Source organism: Camellia sinensis, chromosome 5, assembly GCF_055761805.1.
Source record: "Camellia sinensis isolate YWXY chromosome 5, ASM5576180v1, whole genome shotgun sequence".
Taxonomy (NCBI): Eukaryota; Viridiplantae; Streptophyta; class Magnoliopsida; order Ericales; family Theaceae; genus Camellia; species Camellia sinensis.
This window is the reverse complement of record NC_138965.1, coordinates 151,922,824-151,944,653: the sequence shown is the minus strand read 5'-3', so window position 1 is coordinate 151,944,653 and position 21,830 is coordinate 151,922,824. Positions and strand designations below refer to the sequence as shown.

At 38.6% G+C, this 21,830-nt stretch overlaps 1 protein-coding gene across 4 annotated transcripts; it reads right to left on the bottom strand.

The window, feature by feature from the left end:
• Positions 1-13,340: 13,340 nt before the first annotated feature.
• RAD9 (cell cycle checkpoint control protein family) lies at positions 13,341-20,368 on the bottom strand. 4 transcript variants are annotated; one of them, XM_028212327.2, is made up of 11 exons: positions 20,144-20,368; positions 18,745-18,864; positions 18,566-18,674; positions 18,215-18,466; positions 17,990-18,102; positions 17,572-17,636; positions 16,733-16,980; positions 16,494-16,635; positions 15,638-15,681; positions 15,360-15,553; positions 13,341-13,744 (listed from the first exon to the last, which is right to left on the bottom strand). In XM_028212327.2, the coding sequence occupies exons 1-10, from the start codon at positions 20,246-20,248 to the stop codon at positions 15,417-15,419; spliced, it is 1,335 nt and encodes a 444-aa protein (XP_028068128.2). In that variant the 5' UTR covers positions 20,249-20,368; the 3' UTR covers positions 13,341-13,744; positions 15,360-15,416. The 4 variants fall into 4 exon arrangements, with proteins under 4 accessions (XP_028068128.2, XP_082726324.1, XP_082726325.1 ...); XM_082870198.1 differs by having other exon boundaries at positions 15,638-15,678; XM_082870199.1 differs by having other exon boundaries at positions 15,638-15,726; positions 16,507-16,635.
• Between the last annotated feature and the right edge of the window lie 1,462 nt (positions 20,369-21,830).

The window sequence follows — 21,830 nt, the reverse complement described above, 5'->3', positions numbered from 1 at the left end:
TATCATTCTGAACAAATGTGAACTCAAATCCACACTCAATAGAAAACTTCGACAATGCATTACGAAATTCAACAATTCCACCTTCAAATTTCTGTCCTACATGTGTAATACTAACTGCCCAACCAGCAGACAACAGTATTTTTTTCTTGTGTCGACAAAATGATGATAACATATCAACCTCTTCTTCAACCTCTAACCTCGAATTCCTTTTGGAAGATGTAGATGCTCTGTTTGACAAGTTCACAAACTTACTGCTGTCATGAGACAATGCAATATCACAAACTTCAAGATCCAACATTGACTCTCTTTCTTCATAATCCAATCTTTTGTTGAGATAACCACAGTCAATGGTTGAGTCTTTTACTCTCACAACAACATCAATACATTTTGAATCAAAATGCACAACTAATGCCAACAACAAATCTAACTCCTCATTGTTGTCCAACGTACAATTAAGATGTCCAGGCAATGAGAAAGATAGACAAATATTATCAGATTGCAAATTATCCTATTTCAAACATAACTTCTCAACCAACTGATCATATGTAACATTTTGATCAATCTTAATTGCAAATGTGCAACCATTATACTTGCACAACAAAAAAATAGGCGCACTCGTACAACCTTCACTCATCTTTCAATCTAAACAAGAAAAAACGATCGCATCAATAAAAACCAAAACAAATACTTCATAACAATACTAAGAACTTTCTCAGTTTTCACAAATACTTCATAACAGTAAACACCAGAACAAAAAACTTCATAACAATACAAATACTTTACAAATCACGTTTTCAATTCATAAAATAAATAACTAAACCGAGAAATCATCCAGCAAATCACGTCTTCAATTCGTAAAAACAAAATTATTCAACATAATCTCATAAATAAATTCAATCAAAACTAAAGAAAATTCTAAAAAAACATAATACACAAAATCGAAACAATACATACTTGTAAACCAGATCGAAGATCAAATATCCAGCAAATCAATTCTCCAATTTATAAATCGAAATCGCACATAACAAACTCCAACAGATTTCAACTCAAAAAGCAAACCAAACTAAGAAATCCTTCAAGATCTTTTCCTATTCGAATCAAAATCGAGAAATCAATTACGTATAATAACGAACCAAAGCAATAAATCCTTCAAGATCGTTCACAATTCGAATCTTCAGCTACTTCCATAATTGATTTGTTAACTGATTTCTTTTTTCTTTCTAGTAAATAATGTGAATGGAATTTTATATACAGTTGTTTATGTTAAAGGGCAAACACGTCTTTTTACTTACAAATGGGACTTATTGATTCAAAATTTTTTTTATAGGACCTAAGCTACAACCAAACATGTTGATAAGACATTTAGGTAATTATCTCTAATGAATAAGAGCAACTCCAAGACGACTGAGCAAAATGCCTTCTAAAAATACACAGAAAAGTACAAAATTTATTAGGGATTGCTATTCATTTTTTTTTTTATAATCACTCCAAATTTTGTCAATTAGTATGCATTGAAGATTGTGTCATGTAATTTTTCATGCTAAAAACAAAATATGAAGTGTAATTATAAAAAAGAGTGCGAATAGCAATCTCCTTTTATTTTGTCAAACTAGCTAGTCCAACTTTTTTATTTTAATTAATCAATCAAATTAACTTAATTAATTTAAATAAAAAATACTATAAACATAAATAAAAAATGTGTGAGTGAAAATCTAACCACACTGCAATCTTAGTATCCAGCTGGAGAGTACCGGCAGAATAGATGGCACCTGACTAACCTGCAACAGAAAGAGAAGACTCCGGTGGTGGTTCGCCACCCGGGGGTACTCCGACAATCAAGTCAGCACTCAATATCTCTCAAAGATAATCAATAGTGCTTAACTCACTAGACAGAATATAAATTGCGTACCTTAGACCCATGGGGGTGCCTCTCTTTTATAGTTACCTCAATCCTAATCCCAATAGAAGCCTGACTTCTATGGATTCCTGTTCAGTACTTACTTTGAACTCCTCAAGAGATAAAGATAAACTTTCTAAGAGCTTTATCCTTATCTTGGCTAAGTCTCTTCTTTATTCTAGGACTCTTGTCCCTTATCTCTTATCCACTTATCTCGGATTCTGATATCTTCGGAGATAACCTCGGCCTAACCGAGATGACTTCGGCATATCGACCAGGACATGTGGCACCTCGGCTGACACGTCGGCGTCACCTTGCCACGTGTTGGTACTCAAAAATATATCCCTACAATTGCCCCTAAGTTCTATTACCTCGGCATTCTGAGGTGATGGAACCTATATCAGTACCTCATGCTCGCACATCGGTTTAATCCAAGATCATTATCGTAGGCCGACATGTCTTTTTAAAGATCAAGAATCCCAAGGGCTTCTTTACGCGTATGAGCTGTCATACATCACAATTCAACCGTTTCGCCTATGTGTCCTTGTCTTATTGGATCGTACTTGGCACGTGTTTCGTAATCGTCTCGCATATACGTGTGTCGTCTGACGCTCACGTTGTCCCAGACGCATTAATTTCCCTCTTTTGCCGCCGTTTCAAGTTTTTGACAAAACTTGTTTCCCTCTTCTTCCATTTTTTCACTTTTCATTCGATTCCATTGCTTCTTCTCTCTCTTGCTCTTGAATACGCCATTGTTCCAGACCTCAAGCTCTGCAACTGCCTTCATTCCTCCTTCTGGTAAAGCTTCCGTTATTCTGTTACTTCTGTAACCAGTGTCTGACTTCGGCAATCCTTACACCGGCTTCTTTTCTTCAGTGAGTTTACTGTTCCTTTCGTTTTCAATTCTTTGATGCTTTCTGTTACTTGCTGCCATTACTGCATTTGTTCAAACTTTTAACTTGTGAATCATATATCTAAATGTGTTTTTTTCACGATTTTTCCCTTACCCATATCTTGAACACACGCACTATTTCACCACTTCCCTGTATTTTTGCTACTGCTCTTGGCCCTATACTTCTTGTATTCTTTATGCTCTTGGTAAACCATCTCTGTTCTTGATTCTGAAACTCCGTTCTTGTTTTCTGTTTTTTGTGTCTTTTCCAGATCTGTGCCTTCAATCTTTGTTTTCATAGACTTAGGTTTGGGATTTGTCTATAGAACCCACAATCTAGGGCAAAACTGAAACATCCTTTACAAATTTCTGTACCAGTTCAAACCTAGGTTTTTTGCCGAGGTCCCAATAACCCTTTTTGAAACATCTTCTTTCTGAAATCCAATACCTTTAGTTATCCCGAGATTATGGGTATGTGGAAACATCGGGTAGACACCCCCTCCAAGCTAGAATTTTTTAGGCAAGAGTTTGAAATCCCAGCCGATGTCAATCTGAGGTTGGCTGGGGACGATGAATCCATTATGCCTACAGATAACTCCATGCCCTTCCCTGTGGTTGCTTTTATTGAGTGTGGACTCCGGTTTCCACTTGACCATTTTTTTCGTCAAATCCTTCACTTCTATAAGTTGAACCCAATGCAACTCACCATCAATTCTTACCGAGTTATTACTGGTACCATAGCTTTAGTCAAACAAGAGAATGCCAGGATTACGCTTGTCGATTTCCAGTACTGTTATACCATGTGTCGCCTTAGAAAAGACACGGACTATGTCTATTACCTCAAGCCGAGATCCACTGAATATAAAATCGTAGCCGACCTCCCAGACTCTAACAAGGGAGCTGGAGACGATTACTTCATCGTCTCGGGCAATTGGGAGTTTCAGCCAAACGATGACCTCCATCTTTATCCCTTAAGCCAAACAGTTTTCGGGGAAGGAGCTGGTAAGGGCCACCCTTCATAAGTTTTCTTATCTTCTTGCAGAAAGTTTTCAATATTCTGTTCTAATGTCTGTGTTGTTCTATCTTTGCAGTTCTTCCTCAGCCTCCAAAGAACTTTCGCCAATCCTTCCTCCCCAGCAAGGATTTGAAGAAGCTACTGAACCTTCTGGTTCACAAACGGAAGGTGCCTTTGCTTCTCAACTTTATCCCAACCTATAAGTTAGCTCTGCCTGACGTCCCTAAGAGGAAGAAGAAAAGTCTTTCTCCACCTTCTGCCACAACTCTACAGACTGCGTTCACATCTCGGACAAATCAAGGGTCAACTTCCGATCCAGCTGATCAGTCATCAACCTCGGCTCCATACTTGATTCCAATATCACAACGCCGTCATCGATGCCGAATAGTTTATTCTTCCGAGATGGGTCGTCTAAAACCAGTTGCCAAAGATCTTCCGGCCAGCATTCCAACTGACGTTGACGCTTAGCCAGTTCCAACCCAGCCTCCAAAGCCAAAAAGGATAAAAAAGGCTCAACCAAAGGCTAAGGTAACTCAGACTGAATCTGTGGATACTTTGTCAATCTCCAAGTTGGCTGAGAGTGACAAATCTCAACCCTCTACTGGGAAGAGGCGTTCTGAAGCCCAGCCATCAGAGTCCCTAAAATCGAAAAAGCCGAGGTCATCTTCTGCGACCACCTCGGGGTCTAAAAAGAATGATATCCCCTGGGCTCCAAAAATTACTCTGGAAGATAAGCCAGTCATGGCTAACGACAGTGCTGATGACATCAAGATTGGCGTAGCCCTCAGTACTGCTCTGCTCCTCCTCGGCGATCTTAATCGAAACGCCAAGATAAGCGAGTACGAAAACTACGCTTTAATGCTTCAACGTTCTGTTCAAGTAAGTGTCTTTCATTTGGCACATTTTTCTTTCTTTCTCATACTTAGAAATTTTCTAATAACTTTTGTTTTATTCAATTTCAGGCCATCCAGCATGCCCATTCTTTCTTTGTTCAATCTTTAGAAAATCGAGAGAAGTTGGCCGAGATGAAGAAGGAGTTCTCTGCTCTTTAAAAAACCAACAAGAGTTTACAATCAAAGATGAAAAAGTTGGAGGACCAAGCCGAGGCTGCAATTAAAGCCCAAACTAATGCCGAAGAGAAGGCTGAATCTGCTGAAGCTATCAGAAAGGTTTCTGAGTCTCAAAGAAAAGAGGCCGAGGAGAAGATGGCCCAAGCCGAAAAAGAGCTTCAAGAAGCCTTGGCCACCAAAGAGGCTGAAATAAAAGACGCCGACGAGAAGGCATATGCTCAAGGTATGGCCGACGTCACGGAGGCTTATGAAATTCAAGTGAAGCAGGCATGCAACAAGGGTTTCACCCTTGGTTGGATGTCTTTTCTAAAGAAGCTTAATGTCCCCAAGGACTCGCCCTTCAGAAATGCCGACCTCATTCCTCTTCCATGCCCTCCAGCCCTAACTCCAACTCTAGCTCAATCTGGCAGTGACTCTGAATCTGAGGAGGAGATTTTGGTAAGGAAGCCAAAAGATGCTGCTGGGGTCAAGTCCCCTCCTCAGAGTGAACAAGTCCTAGACTTGACTCAAGATGAGGAAGGTGATGAGGTTCCCAGAGACGCTGCTCCTGAGAAGGCATTAGCCGACGTCGCCATTACCGATAAGAGCCTTGACGAAAATTTACAAGAAATTGATGCTGAGCTTGCGGCAGAAAAGGCGGCCGAGGTGGCTTCTCAACAGCCTTCCGAGGTTCAAACCCAGCCTGTTGCTGATGCTGAGGAATCTTAATTTCGATGTTTTTTTCTTTTGTACTCTGTTTTTCTTTATTTTTGAAACAATGTAAGCCCTCCGTATGACCGATGTGCCCTCTCTTTGTTGAATGCTAATGCAACTTTTCTTCACTGAGTGCTTGTACTTTCGTCTTCTTTTTGACTGTTTTTGCGTGATTCTATACTTAGAATATTCTGCATGTCTTTAACATAGTCTTCCTTCTTTGTGCAATCTTCTCGGGGTGACACACCTCAGATAAACAAACTTCTCGGTTTAACTTAACTTGTAAACTTTTAACAAGTGTTAAACAATGATTTTGGTTTAACTTCAACTTGTAAATTGTCCACAAATTTCAACAAATGTTAAACAATGATTTCGATTTAACTTTAACTTGTAAATTGTCCACAAATTTCAACAAGTGTTAAACAATGATTTCAGTTTAACTTCAACTTGTAAATTGTCCACAAATTTCAACAAGTGTTAAACATATTCTTCTTCTTTTTGCCCACTAATGTGAACCTGAGTTCCACTTGGGTTTTCATTATGCATGTATTCTAGAGACAATGCCAAGTATTTTGAAAAGAGAACCAACTGAATCTTTATTTATTTACTTCGGCAAACGGCAAAGGAACAAAGAAATTCTAATGATAGAAAAATTTCAAATTACAAGTGTTCCAAGGTCTTGGCAACTCTTTGCCCTCATTATCTTCAAGCCAATATATCCTATTACCTAGTACCAAGATGATTCTATAAGGTTCTTCCCAATTTGGGCCAAGCTTGCCCTCTCTGGGATTCTTCTTGTTGCCGACGACTTTTCTTAGGACGAGGTCACTATTCTGAAATTCTCTTGGATTGACCTTTTTGTTATAAGCTTTTGCAAGTTGCTGCTGGTATGCTGCGAGCTGGATTGCAGCTTTCTCTCTTCTTTCTTCTAAAAGATCCAGATCTTGGGCTAAGCGTATATCATTAGTCTCGTTCTCTACCCCCTGGGTTCTGATTCCTGGGATGCCGATCTCCAGCGGAATGACTGCTTCTGTGCCATAAGCCATGACGAAGGGAGATTACCCTGTTGATCTTCTCGGCGTAGTCCGATATGCCCAGAGTACATTGGGCAATTCGTCTACCTACTTGCCTTTTGCTGCCTGCTGCCTCTTCTTTATTCCATCCAGAATTACTTTGTTGGATGCTTCTGCTTATCCATTGCTTTGTGAAAAGCTTGGGGTTGAAAAGTAGTTCTTGATCTTGAACTTTGCACATAAGTTCTTGATTAGTTTACTGTCAAATTGAGTTCCATTGTCTGCAACAATTACTCTTGAAATTCCAAACCTGGTGATAATGTTTTTCCAAATGAAGTTCTTCACGTCCACATCTCGAATCTTGGCAAGAGGTTCAGCTTTTATCCATTTTGTGAAGTAGTCCGTTGCTACCAGCAAGTACTTTCTTTGTCCAGTTGCTTGGGGTAATTGCCCAACGAGATCCATGCCCCATTGAGCAAATGGCCAAGGACTGGATACAGGGTTTAGGTTAGCAACTGGCTGATGTATCAAAGGTGCAAACCTTTGGCATTGTTCACACTGCTTCACGTAGGTTTCTGCATCTTTTTACATGTAAGGCCACCAGTACCCCTGGGTGATGGCCCGATGAGCGAATGATCTGCCTCCGGCGTGGCTTCCACAGATTCCTTCATGTATTTCATATAAAAAATCTTCGACTTGTAAAGGGTATACGCACCTTAAAAGGGGTCCAGTGAAGGACCTTCTGTAGAAATGTCCTTCCGCTGTCAGACTGAATTTTGCCGACTTCAATCTGATCTTGTGTGCCTCCTTGCGGTCATCTGGCAGCTTTCCTTCTTTTAAGAACGCAACGATTGCGTCCATCCAGCTTGGTCCTATGTCTACACATATTGCTTCACGCTCTGTGGTTACTGGTTCAATGCTCGGGCCCGACAGGTAGTCAATCATTATTGTCCTTGCTTTTTCAGGTTGTACTGCACTAGCTAGGTTGGCCAACGCATCAGCGTGGCTATTATTATCTCGGCTTACCTGAAGTAGTCGGCAGTTCTGAAACAAGGTTGACAGTCTGATGACTTCCTTTGCGTAGGCCGACATTCGTTCATCTCGGACTGCAAATTCGCCTGTTGTCTGGTTAACTATCAGTTGTGAATCACAAAAAACTATTACCTCATCTACTTGCACTGCTGCTGCCAGCTTCAGTCCTGCAATGAGTGCTTCATACTCTACTTCATTGTTTGAGGCCTTGAACCCCAAACGAATTGATTGTTTTAGTACCTGCCCATCTGGGGATATCAATACTACTCCTGCCCCTGCTCCTTGTCGGTTTGAACTCCCATCAACGAACAGTCGAAAGGAGTCACCGATGTAGATGCTGCAAGGTCTGAGTTTTTCTTCTTTCTTTTGTTCTTTCGCCTTTGCTTGAGCTTCTCCTTGTTTGGTTGGACATCGTTTATCCTAGCTCAATGGAGCCTGACGTTCGATGGATTCTAGCGTGAACTCGGCCACAAAGTCGGCCAGAACCTGGCCTTTAATTGCTGTCCTTGGCCTGTACTCCAGGTCATACTGGCCTAGAGTGACTGCCCACCTGGCTATTCTTCCTGTCAGGTCTCCTTGTTGCAGTAAGGACTTTAAGGGGTGCTCTGTTAGCACCACAATTTTATAGGTTTGGAAGTAGTGGTTCAACTTCTTTGAAGCCATTACTAAAGCTAGTGCTAATTTCTCTAAGGGTAAATACCTTGTTTCTGCATCGGCTAGAATTTTTCTTACATAGTAAACAGCCCTTTGCTCTCCTTTTTCTTCTCGGATTAGTACTGCACTTATCGCATGTTCTGAAATGGCTAAGTACAGGAACAGCTCCTCCCCAAGTTCTGAATTTGAAAGAACTGGAGTTGTGGTCAGGTATTTTTTCAGGTCGGCCAAAGCGGCTTCGCATTCTTCGGTCCATAGGAAGTCTGTGGCTTTTTGCAGCAAGTTGAAGAAAGGTCTGCACTTATCTGAACTTCTACTGATGAATCTGTTCAGGGCTGCAGCCTTTCCAGTTAGCATCTGCACCTGTTTTGCCGACGTCGGACTCTTCAACTCTAGGATGGCCTTGATTTGGTCTGGGCTGGCCTCGATGCCCCTTCTGGTTACCAGGTATCCTAGAAACTTACCAGATCCAACTCCAAATGCACGCTTTGATGCATTGAGTCGGAGCCGATATGTTTTGAGGATTTCAAAGACTGCTTTTAGATCGGCGAGATGACCCTCAGGCTCCTTGATCTTAACGACTATGTCGTCGATGTAGACTTCTACTGTTCGACCAATCAGGTGTTTGAACATTTTGGTTACCAGCCTTTGATAAGTTGCTCCTGCGTTTTTCAACCCGAAAGGCATTATTCTGTAACAGTACAGGCCTTTTGGGGTGATGAACGCGATCTTCTCTTCGTCTAGGGAGTACATGGCATCTGGTGGTACCCCCTGTAGGCGTTTAGGAAGCTCATTCTTTCATGCCCTGAAGTGGCATTTACTAGCTGGTCAATCTTGGGTAGAGGAAAGCTGTCTTTGGGACAGGCTTTGTTGAGGTTGGTGAAATCTACGCAGACTCTCCATTTACCGTTCTTCTTCTTTACCACCACTGTATTGGATAGCCATGTCGGGTAGTGTACTTCTCTAATGGCCCTGGCCTCCAGAAGTCTGTCTACTTCTTCTTCTACTGCTTCGACGTGCATCAACGTCGGTCTTCTGGCTCGTTGAATTACAGGTTTGGCCGACCTGTCAACATTCAGTTTGTGGCAAGGGACCTCGGGGTTAATGCCAGGCATTTCGTAAGGTGTCCAAGCGAACACTTTAATATTTGTTCTCAAAAAAGCTTCTAATTCTTTTTCCTCTTCTTCGGCTAAGCCTGAGCCGAGAAGAAAGAAGCGTTCTTCATCCCCATCCTGGGCGAGAATTTTCTTCAGTGCCTCTTCGCTCTTCTCGGCTGACTCCTTAACGACGTCTTCTAGGACTTCCAAGTCCTCATCTTCAATTTCTGCCTTTTCTGGCTCTCGTATGCTGCAGGTAGATTTCATTGCTGCCATGGAGTAATTCTTCGCCTGCAGCTGATCGCCTTTGACTTCTTCTATCCCATGCTCTGTTGGGAATCGCAATAGTTGATGCAATGTTGAGGGAACTGCCCCTATTGCATGCAACCATGGCCTTCCCAAGATGATGTTGTAAGGGGAGGGTGTGTCGATGATGGTGAATTCTGTCTTAATCTTCCTAGTGCCAGCCTGCACCTCCAAGCTTACTGTTCCCAGTGGCCATGTTGGCGTTCCATTGAACCCCACCATTGGACTATTGGATTGTTCCATATCATCTGGGTGAAGGCCGAGCTCCTTATAACATCGGACGTACATGATGTCACAGAAGCTGCTTTAGTCAATCAGGATGCGTTTCACTTGGTACTCCCCAACCTAGAGGGATACTACCAAGGCATCATTATGCGGATGTTGGATCATCTCTAGGTCGGCTTCAGTAAAGGTTATCATTGGTTCCTGGAACTCTTTTGCCCGATGTCTTTTCTCCCCGACTTGGTAGACATGTTGTAGGTGTTTTACCTTCTGGGTCTCTCCTCGGATTTCATTTTCGTTGACCTTCGAATAGATTACATTGATTACCCGAGGTCCTCTTGCCTGCGACTGCTATGCTGGGGGAGGTGGGGCTACTGGTGCCTGAGGCAACCTTGCCCGTTCTTCCCTTGTCCTGGTCTCATCGACAAGGTCTCTCAGATGTCCTTGTCTCACTGGGTCTTCCAAATGTGTTTTCAGGGCTCTACAACCCTGAGTTGTATCTTCATTGTGGTAGGCACAATGTCTGCCAATGTTTCTTCCCATGAACTCTCTTGGAGTCCTCTCTGGCATTCTGAAATAGGGCTGGTTCCGAATTTGATCTAGGACTTTGTAAATTGGGATTCGGAACACAGTTGTTACTACCTGTGTGGCTCTCAGTTCTGCTTCTTGTTTGCTCGATCCATTGTTACCTCGGCCTCAGTTCAGCGAGCCGTTTCCTTTCTCTTGTTTCATCTCCTTAGCCCCCGACGTGTCTTCTTTGGCTCTGGCATACTTCTCGATTCTTGCCATGAGCTCTTCCATACTTTTTGGCAATGTCTTTGCCAAAGACTTTCGTAGTGGACAGTTGTCTTTCAGGCCGTTCTTGAAAGATACGACTGCCACCTCTTGATTACATTCGGGTATTCGATTGAACACCTCATAGTATCTTTTTGCATAGGCCCTAAGGTCTTCATCCTTGTTGATCTTCAAAGCCATCAAAGCGTCCACCCTTATTGGCTGCAACTTGTTTGTCACGAACCTAGACACAAACATCTCGGCCAGACCTTCCCAAATCCTCACGCTTCCTTTTGGTAATTTGTGGAACCAATCTGATGCAATCTCCCCGAAGGATGAGGGAAACACTTTGCAGAGCAACGGCTCGTTTCTATTATACAATGCCATTGAGTTCAAATATAGTCCAACATGGAAGTTGGGGTCTGACTTACCATCGTATATTTGAAACCTCGGCATACTGAATCTCTTGGGTGTCCAATTCCACCGAGAATGGTGTCCTCGGCTTATCTAGGGAGGTTACCTCGACTTCGGCATTCTGTTGCTTCCTCTTGAGGTAATCTCTTAAGCCTTATTTGCTCCGCCTAGGAGCTCGGCTATCTTTTGACTTCAATCTTTTTGGTATACTACTCTCGACCTCGTGGTGAGCCCTTTTCGACCCTTCTCCATGAGTTGTGTCGAAGCACAGCGCCTGCCCCTAAACATGCCAATGTCCTTTGGGGTTTGCCTCCTTTGTGCGATGCGTCCTCCATGATTCTTTTCTGCCCTCCCTTCTAGGTATTAGCCGCTGGGATCGGCGTGTCGTGCAGTGGGAACGGTGGCTGCATGACGTTATTTTGCATCATGAAATTGACGACCGACTGCAAGTTTGCCAGTTTGTTTGCTATCTCTTTTACCTCTTCGTCGCTCCGTAGGCACCTATCCTTCCAAACCTGGAGGTCGTCCTCGTTGTAGTATTCACTTCGATCTAGTTTTTTTGGCGCGTCGCCAGTCTGGCTGACGTTTTTCGCTCCGTGATTCTGGTCACGAGTTTCTGCATTGCATTCGTCTCTTGTGATATCAAGATCAATTGGTCTCCCACTCCCAGCAGGAGTGTCGTCCCCAACCTTTTCTTTCTGTCCGTTACTGGCCATCTATTTTACTTTTGTTTCCACAGACGGCGCCAAATTGTGAGTGAAAATCTGACCACACTGCAATCTTAGTATCCAGCTGGAGAGCACCGACAGAATAGATAGCACCTGACTAACCTGCAACAGAAAGAGAAGACTCCGGTGGTGGTTCGCCACCCAGGGGTACTCCGACGATCAAGTCAGTACTCAATATCTCTCAAAGATAATCAATAGTGCTTAACTCACTAGACAGAATATAAATTGCGTACCTTAGACCCATGGTGGTGCCTTTCTTTTATAGTTACCTCAATCATAATCCCAATAGAAGCTTGACTTCTATGGATTCCTGTTCAATACTTACTTTGGACTTCTCAAGAGATAAAGATAAACTTTTTAAGAGCTTTATCCTTATCTTGGTTAAGTCTCTTCTTTATTCTAGGACTCTTGTCCCTTATCTCTTATTCGCTTATCTCGGATTCCGATATCTTCGGAGATAACCTCGGCCTAACCGAGATCACTTCGACATATCGACCAGGACACGTTGCACCTCGACTGACATGTCGGCGTCACCTTGCCACGTGTTAGTAATCAATAGTGCTTAACTCACTAGACAGAATATAAATTGCGTACCTTAGACCCATGGGGGTGCCTTTCTTTTATAGTTACCTCAATCCTAATCTCAATAGAAGCCTGACTTCTATGGATTCCTGTTCAGTACTTACTTTGGACTCCTCAAGAGATAAAGATAAACTTTCTGAGAACTTTATCCTTATCTTGACTAAGTCTCTGCTTTATTCTAGGACTCTTGTCCTTTATCTCTTATTCGCTTATCTCAGATTCCGATATCTTCAGAGATAACCTCGGCCTAACCGAGATGACTTCGGCATATCGACCAAGACACGTGGCACCTCGACTAACACGTCGGCGTCACCTTGCCACGTGTTGGTACTCAAAAATATATCCCCACAAAAAATATAATCTTTCTATAATATGTTTATACACCTAGTATTGACATAACATTTATAAATATTTATTTTTTTAAATATATAATTAAATTATTTTTAAAATAATATTTTTATATGACCAAAATTTTAGAAATAACAATAGACTGGAACAAATAGAAATGCAACAAAAATTGAGAAAACAAGCAGAGATGAAAACTTTAAAGCAGCGTAAAAACTCTTTTGCCTAGCAATGGAGGCTAGTTAGATGTGGAGAGTGAAATAAAAATGAACAAAATGCCAATTGTGATGCAAAGCCTGTTGAAAGAAGAAAAAACCAGTTTCACTAGCAAAAATGCCTCATGTGGCCTTTTTGCCTTATCCCTTGGAGATGATTACCAAATGATTGCATTGATAAAAAATAAAATCTAAAATCCAAACAAAACCTTTACTTTGCAAAACGACTTCATACTGACCCAGTTTGGTGGATTAAAAGCTGATAATCAAAAAGCAGAAGTTAAAAGCATCTCTACTCCAGTTTTTAAATAATCAGTTTTTTTCAACTTATTTAAATTATTTTTGCCTAATAAACTATAAACAGAAGCTGCACCAAATAGTCTGACACAGATTTCCAAATTAAAATAAGCTATAATTATTCCAAAAAAGCAATAACAAACAGTTCCACGATTCCAACAAACAATTTATACCAACTTATTTTTAAGCAAGTTTCCCAACTCTTCCTGCTCCATTTTCTACCTTATCTCTTCTCCCCTGTACCAAGTCCAGGAAAACCCTTGGTGGTTGTCATGTCACACTTAAAATTAGTTGAAGTCAATTCCACATTAAACCCTAAAAATATTTCTTATCCTAAAGACCTAAAATAGCAAATGAAGAATTGCTCTTGCAAGCTGTAAAAACAAATAATTCTTCCCTCAACTTGGTTCATGGCACCATCTATTGCTGTTCATGTCATCTATGGCCATCCATTCCTTCCAAAGTTCATCGAAGAACTTTGCGTCGAGCATGAACTTGCTGCAAGAAAGCATATAGCAGGAATCAATCAATATTAAGAGATTCAATTCACATTACTATTCTGCTGCATGAATGCAATAGATCATATTTTATAGACAATAATAATAATAATCCAATGGACATGTGGCACAGGAAAGAGTTATCAATCATAGGGGGTTAATGGCATAACAGAGAAATGGGACCTCCAGAGTTGAGACCGATCATTCAAATAGATGGGGGCAAACTTATGAGCTCGGATATTAATGAACTCCATAGAAGTGTTATTTATCGTAACAAGATTCTTACTAATGATAATCTATTACCAACAAGTAGATATACAACAGGAGAATTAGTAATGTGCTAGGAGAAATTGGTACGAGGAGTCGTGGATACACTTCTTGACAATGAAATCCACAGAAACTATGAGAGATGGTCTTAATAAAATTTACAAGTCATTTTAAATGTAATTGAATGCAAAGAGAGAAGATTTCGTCAGACTCTGCTTGGCAAACAGGTCGATTACTTGCAGTGTTTCAAATGACTTTGATAGAACAAAGGAAGGGAAATGTGCAATCATGGGGCAAAGAGCCATAGCTTACATGTACAAACAGCTATATAAAGACAAATAAAGATGGAGATGACAGAGAACAAAGTCCCATTCCCCTTCACACATCACAACAAACTAGCACAAACTGTTTTTGGTTTCTAGCAATTCAGTTGTTTCCAGTGTTTCATTCCCTTTTTGGTTAACCAATTTCCAGCGCTTTCAATTTCAGCAATGGCAATCTCTAGTTTTCATCGGTTTTTTGCACTTCACTTTCTACCTAAACTTTATTTTCTCATGTGTATTGTCCAAATTTAGTCCTGGCACACCCGCAGAGTCTACCTTGGCCAGGTGTTCACCAAATTGATATGGAATTCATGGAGCTACTTGTTTTTTCCAAAAACACCATAATGACTAATTTATTTCCTCAGCCCTAATCCAATTAGATATAAGGAAGGAGGTAAAGGCAAAGCCACGATTCATCTGGTGAATATAGAAGCCAATTTTAGATATTAAACAATCTAGCCAAAATTATTGGGATTCCCAATCTGCATCATAATATATCATCAGCGAAGCTAGCACTATTTAATGAAAATTTTCTCACTCCTGAGATAATTTAGGATATACAATTGTTAAAAAGTATGAGTCCAATTCGCCTCAACTGTTCTGCTTGAATTTGTTGATGGTGACAGTAATCCCTCATCAACACAATAAGAAATTAAAAAAAAAATAATCCCTCATTTTACTCATAAGCAGTTGAGATTTTGCTAACCAATATTTTTCTAGTATTAGTATTCTACATGTTTATATGATGTCTACACTGCAAATCTTTTAAGCAATTCCATCCAATCAAACTAATATGCCCAATTATTGGCAAAAAGTTTGCCTATAATAATCCAAACGTGGCACATAAACGGGCCGTCCTTCTAGAATGCTGGCTCCACCTCCTGATCACATATACTTGAGTTGCAAACAGAATTTTATACCCAAAAGCAAAATCATGGCAAGGTGAAGTTGCTGAAATTAGTTTATGGAAATGAGAATAAAACAGAAGCAATAAAGCGTTTCAGTCCAAGAGACACGAGAACTTACAACATAATTTAGCAGTCCATCCACCCCATTTGCAATAAGACAATGCTATGATTAGTATCATTCTTCATGATACGGTGGCGTTGACTGGACACACAGTTCAGTCTCATCATCCCCTTCATCTTCGTCATCATCTGCATCTACCCAGTTAATAGGATGGTGTTGTGATAAACCATTGCTGACATTTTCTGCCCTTTCTGTGCAAAGTAAAAGGGCATCAGTTATTGCAAGACTAACTGCAATTAAAAGATCAAACCAAACAAATGAGCATTTTGAATAACCTCGAGGGTCTTGTGCACGATCAGTTTCCATGGGATGGCAGCTACTACATTCAGTCAAGAGAATTACTTCTCATTCTTTACAGGTAGAACTACGCAGTTGATTAGAATACATATCAGGATTCTTACAAACAGGCTATTCTGACTTCTTAAATGAAGTCTTTGGAACGTACAGTGCAGTTAAAATTAGACGGCTCATGACACTTCCATTGTGGAGGGACCTTTTGGGTTAGAGCTTAAAGGGACAAACCTGTGAGGCCAGCTGTTGGGTTGGGCCATAGCGGACAATACTTCTAGATGGGGGTTGGGTCATGCATCTAACATGGTATTAGAGCCAGGGTTGTGCTTGCGCTATGGAAGGTAAGTTGGCCTCCCGCATTGGTTGTGGACAATGCCCAGGATGGACTTACAAGATGGTGCAAGACACATTCATTGTGGATGGAGGTGCCTTTTGGATTGAACCCCAAAGAGACAAACTTATGGGGACAACTGTTGGGCTGTGCTAGGCAGACAATATTTCACATGGGGTTGAGTTGCGCATCTAGATGCTTTGGGATTAACCTTGGTCTTAACTTCTTGAGCTCAACAGAGAGCCACAGAGCCCACATATTTAAAGAACTCCACTTTGCTATCTTTAGAAACATGAAAAGTGAAAGCAAATGAAGTTAATACTTGTCAAGTATCTGGAGGACCTCTCGCCTTAACTAGTGCCTTGCTTGTAAGGTATCAACACTCTTGTGAAGTTTAATCCTTCCAGCAAAAACATCACAAAACATACAATTGTAAAAGTTCTACATTCCTGGACAGAGGCTTGCCTGTAAGACTCAAGACACTTGAGGAAAAAAAAAAATTAGGATACGAATTAGGAACACCTGCCACATTTCCCACGGCAGACCCAGCCCTAGAAATATGCATTGTGCTAATTCTCTGAATGTCCCTCTCTTTGTCAACGTTTGGATTTCTGTCCCCTTCAACGCCATTATAACTTTTGGCCCCACTTCCTGTTTGAAGTAGGAGTTAGAAGAGTCAAGGATGGATAATATTATGTCACCATTTAAACATTGATAAAAATTATAATATAAAAAATAAAAAAGTTACCTGAAAGTTCAGACCAAATTCTGGTGTGATCAGATGGTTGGTCAGAGACATTTGCTCTTGTCCTCTCTTGTGCTTGAGACCCTGTTCCATGTTCAGCCTGACCATGCGCTGTATCAGCTGCAGATGGACGTTCTGAGGGATTTCCTTCATGGAGCTGAGATATAAGCATTGTTGCAAGTACTAGTGTAGCATCAAAGTTTGAAGTGGATCCATCATCTAGACCGAATTTTGGTGCCATTAGGATAGGCCTGTTCACGCAGAATATGTATTTAATTTTTTTTAAGATTTGGAAGCCATAAATCTTGCATCTAAAACAATAAAGAGCAAGTGTGATCCAAAAATAATGGACAAATAATAAACTTCCAATTGTACATTTTAACTGTGCATTTCCTTTATAAGGACATAAAAGTTGATTATGCAGTCCTAACTGACAAGACAACTGATTAGATAATCCTACAATTCATAAGTACAAATGACTGCCTAATCATGTTTTATTTGCATCTTGATTGACCATCCAATCAAAGACAGCAAGTTGAGAAGCTAAAATCATTTCAGAGATGGTTGTACAAATTCCATTCAACTGATCAGATTAACTCTGAATAAATGAAGTGGCTGATTATCTAGATACATAATGTGATACCCATGGATACACAACCAAAACTGCGCATGGATGATCCAACCAGGGTTCCAGACAGTCCATTTGAAGTTTTCTGAGTAAGTCCTCAGTAAGGACAAGGAGACAAGCAAGATGGAAAAGAAAGAAAGAAACATAAACTAAACAAAACAAACAACATCAAGAGATTCAAGACAAATAAAATGACACAGTAGAAGTATCATACTCGCCAGCTTTCTCAAAATATAGGTGGATGTCAACTTCACATCCTTCACAAAAAGAAAGAAATGCCTGAAATTAAGGAATGGACAGAGTAGTTAAGTGGATGCCATAAACATCCTTCATAAAAAAAAAAAAGGAAGAAATGCCTGAAACTCAATAATTTCAGAAAAAAATGCTTCAGCTAAACAAAATGAAGAGATCAAATGACCAAAAAAAACGGACTGGGCAAAATTGGGAAAATAACTATATGCATCAACTATAATCAAGATGGTGATGACAGTGATTAAGTGAATTTTATCTTCATGAAAAAGCAATAAGGCTCATCACTAGGGGTAAGGCTTTGTTGAGAATTGAGACTAAAGATGATTCATGTGATTAATAAAATCAAAGACAATTAGGTTCTACACAGTTTTTAACTATACCTTCAATTCCTTCACACCAAATGTAATATCTACAGGGTCCCCAGTGTGAGTATATTGCACAAACTCTTCAGTTGGATCTATCCATAGCTGAGTGTGTAGCGATGAGTCATTCTCTACAATAAAAAATTTCAAGCATAAAATGTGTGCATAAGATAAGTTCAACACAGTAGGGGGAGAAAAAAAAAAGAAAAAAAGAAAAAAAAAGAAGATAATAACCTAATTTACCTTTGGTGGGGTCTAGGTAACTTCTAAGTTCAACAGCTTTCCCTCCAATTTCACTAGCCGCATCAGATGGCAATGATGTGGGTTCTGTTGCAATGATAGTAATCTCCTGAAGGGTTGACTGGAAATTACCTAGCAACCTGCTCAAATCACGAGGCCTCACCACAAAGCTGCTTGGAAGCTTTCTCCTATCAAGTGAAAGCTGTTGTATGTCAGGTTCAACATTGCAAGTAATCCAATAGGCTTTCCTCATTCCTGCAAGATGTACACCACAGTATTTACAAACAACCTAAATCCAAATAAAAAATCAAGCGGTAGAACAAAAAGACAAAAGAACTGCAACTAACACCTTACCATTATAGCAGTCTAAAGTCCACTGCACTTTTGATGCATCCAGGTTAGGCAATACCACACTTAAATGATCAATGCTTGTAAGAGGTGTCCTAAGAACAGAACAAATGGCCTATATACATCAATTAGAGTAAAAATTCTATTTACACAATCAAGCTAAAACATAGATCATATAACCACACCTTCAAAAGCACACTACATTGCACTTGAGTACCAGAAATTGTATAGACATCAAAAAAGTCGGGCTTAAATGCGATAGACTGATAAGAAGACCTCGATGAGTTGAGTGTGTGACAAGCAAGCTGCAGGCAAAAGGGAGTACAAAGACAGATAAACCTTTAAATTGATGCAGCTAAAGCAAACAACAGATTAATCATTTTCATGCTCTTTCTTTAACATCCTTATCTCTTTCTTACAAGTTTCAAGACAATTCAGTCCAGTAACAAATCAAACAAATAAATATATTACAAAATTCAAGGAAATAAAAAAAAAAAAGGAAAATAAAAACCCAAAAAAAGAAAGAAAAAGGTGTCCCTAGTTTAAAAAATGATATTGCTCTATCGCTGTATACACTAATTCAATACTTTGCTAGATGTTATTGGTATGAAATAGGCAAAGCCAATTAACCCCAAGTTTGGTTGATGAGATAACTGACTGTTGTGTATCAGTGTTTAGGTTATCAAGAAAGAAAATCAACCTTAATGAAACAAAATATTATTAAAAGGCCCAATCAAGCAATTCCATTTTCTTTTTCCTCCTTTTGGGGATGAGGTCCCAAATGATTTAGATTTGACCTCACAATCCTAGTTCAATTTTCTTCTATTTTTTTATCAAATACAAAACAGAGGTTTAACCAGAAAAGGCATTAGTTTCTTGTATTAATTATCACGCATGGTCTTTCCAAAACCCTGTAAACCCATGTTTGGATCTTCAATTTGTGGAGCGAAAATAAACTGAATTACTCTCTTCTTTTTTCTTTTCTTTTTTTCCAATTTCCCTTCCCTTTTACTTTCCCTCCACAAATTCTAAGATCCAGACACAGCCCAAACATCATCAACCAAGCATAGAAAATACTATCCACTGAATTACAGGACAAATCAAATAAAACCCATTACTCTAAATGGTTTTTGATTATGAAAGATTTGAGAAACCCACCAACTAATTAGGTCAATGCGAAGTTGTACAAGCTAGTTTGACGAGAAGGGCATATTCATCATGCATACTTTTCTTTCTTTCCAATTTCCCTTCCCTTTTACTTTCCCTCCATAAATTCTAAGATCCAAACACATCCCAAACATCATCAACGAATTCTAGAAAACTCTATCCGCTGATTTACAAGACAAATCAAATAAAACCCATTAAAAACAAACAATTAACTACTCTAAATGCTTTAAATTATATGAGACTTGAGAAACCCATCAACTAATTAGGTCAATACGCAGTTATACAAGCAAGTTTGATGAGAATGGCATATATATATATATATATAATACAAATATGTGTCTCCACATGTATGTATACATTCTATGAATTGCATAGAAAGAAGCAGAGAAAGAGCAAGTGAGGTGGGGAAGGGGATACCTGAGAAGGAGAGGCTTGAATGGCGAGCTCGTTCCCAATTCGTGCGAGGCACGTGATGCACCTAGCGAAGGTTTTTAGGGCGTTCCCGCTCAGGCTGAACTCCATTTTTGCGGCTCTCTCACTCTCTCTCTCGCTAGGCAACCAGATCGACTCAAATGGCGGGAAAGAGAGCCCGCTTCACAACAATCAACTCCTTAAATTTTTAGGACTCATTTTACAGTTTGCTCTTTCAAAGCTCAATATAAAAGTATTGTCTTGGGTCAATTCTATCCATAAATTTAGGGTTGGTTTGATATAAACTAAATAATACAAAAAGTTAAAAATTTACTATTCTATTTAAGTCACATCATCTTATTTAAATCACATCATCTCTTTAACATATCACATCAAACCCAATTTAAACCTAATCTATATAAGTCAATAAATCAAAAAATGTACTTTTTTAAAACATTCCAAACCAATCCTTAATGTAACAATCAAATATGGGTTTTTTTTTTTTTTTTTTTGAACAACGGTAAAAAGTCAGTTTTTGATTTTTTAGTTTTTTCAAAAAAATCAATTTTTTTACTTAAAACAATACAATTTTTTGTCAAAAAAATCATCAAAAAAAGTCAAAAATCAAAAAATTAATTTTTTACAAACTTTTCAAAACGCCACATAATCTATCTTCTTCTTGTTTTTTTTTTTTTTTTTTTTTTTCTTTTAACTGTCATTTGGAGAGAACACGAAAAGTATCTGCCTTTGGTTTTAATTTTTTAATTTTTATTTTTAAAAAATTAAATATTTTATTTTTCGTATTTTTTATTTTTAATGAACATTTTTAAAATTTTAAACAATTTTTACATTTTTAAATGTACTTTATTTAGATATATCTAAAAAGTAAATTATTTTAAAAAATCAATAAATACACAGGAATACGAAAAATATACTATATTTTTATATTTTTGGTATCTAATAAAAATTCACAAATATTATAATTTTTAAATATATTTTTGTTAGGTGTATCTAAAAATTAAAAAAATTACTTAAAATATTAAAAAAATCAATAAAAAAAACACACACACACACAAAAAAAATTAATTTTTTAAAAAGTGAATCTTAAATTATGAAACCAAACAAGTTAAATTATGACTTATTTTACACTTTGCTCTTTCAAAGCTCAATATAAAGTATTATCTTGAGTCAATTCTATCCATAAATTTAATGTAATAATCAAACATAATCTTCTTCTTTTTTTTTAAACTGTCATTTAAAGAGAACACGAAAAGTATCTGTCTTTTGGTTTTAATTTTTTAATTTTAATTTTTTAAAAGTTAAATTTTTTGATTTTCATATTTTTTATTTTTAGTAAATATTTTTAAAATTTTAAACAATTTTTATATTTTTAGATGTACCTTATTTAGATATATCTAAAAAGTAAGATATTTGTAAAAAATATATTTTAAAAAATCAATAAATATGCAGGAATACAAAATATGTACTAAATTTTTATTTTTTTGGTATTTACTAATTTTTTTATAAAAAAAAATCACAAGTATTAAACTTTCTAAATGTATTTTTGTTAGGCGAATCTAAAAATAAAAATAAAAATAAAAAATTACTTAAAATATTAAAAAATCAATAAAAAAAAACGCAAAAAACAAAAAATAATAATATTTTAAAAAGTGAATCATAAGTTAGGAAACCA

Coding starts and splice junctions, on each gene's coding strand:
- RAD9 (XM_028212327.2), bottom strand. CDS start 20,248: ATGGAGTTCAGCCTGAGCGGGAACGCCCTAAAAACCTTCGCTAGGTGC. Junction 18,467..18,565: donor GACTTTAGACTGCTATAATG/GTAAGGTGTTAG, acceptor TACATCTTGCAG/GAATGAGGAAAGCCTATTGG. Junction 16,636..16,732: donor AATTTGGTCTGAACTTTCAG/GTAACTTTTTTA, acceptor TACTTCAAACAG/GAAGTGGGGCCAAAAGTTAT.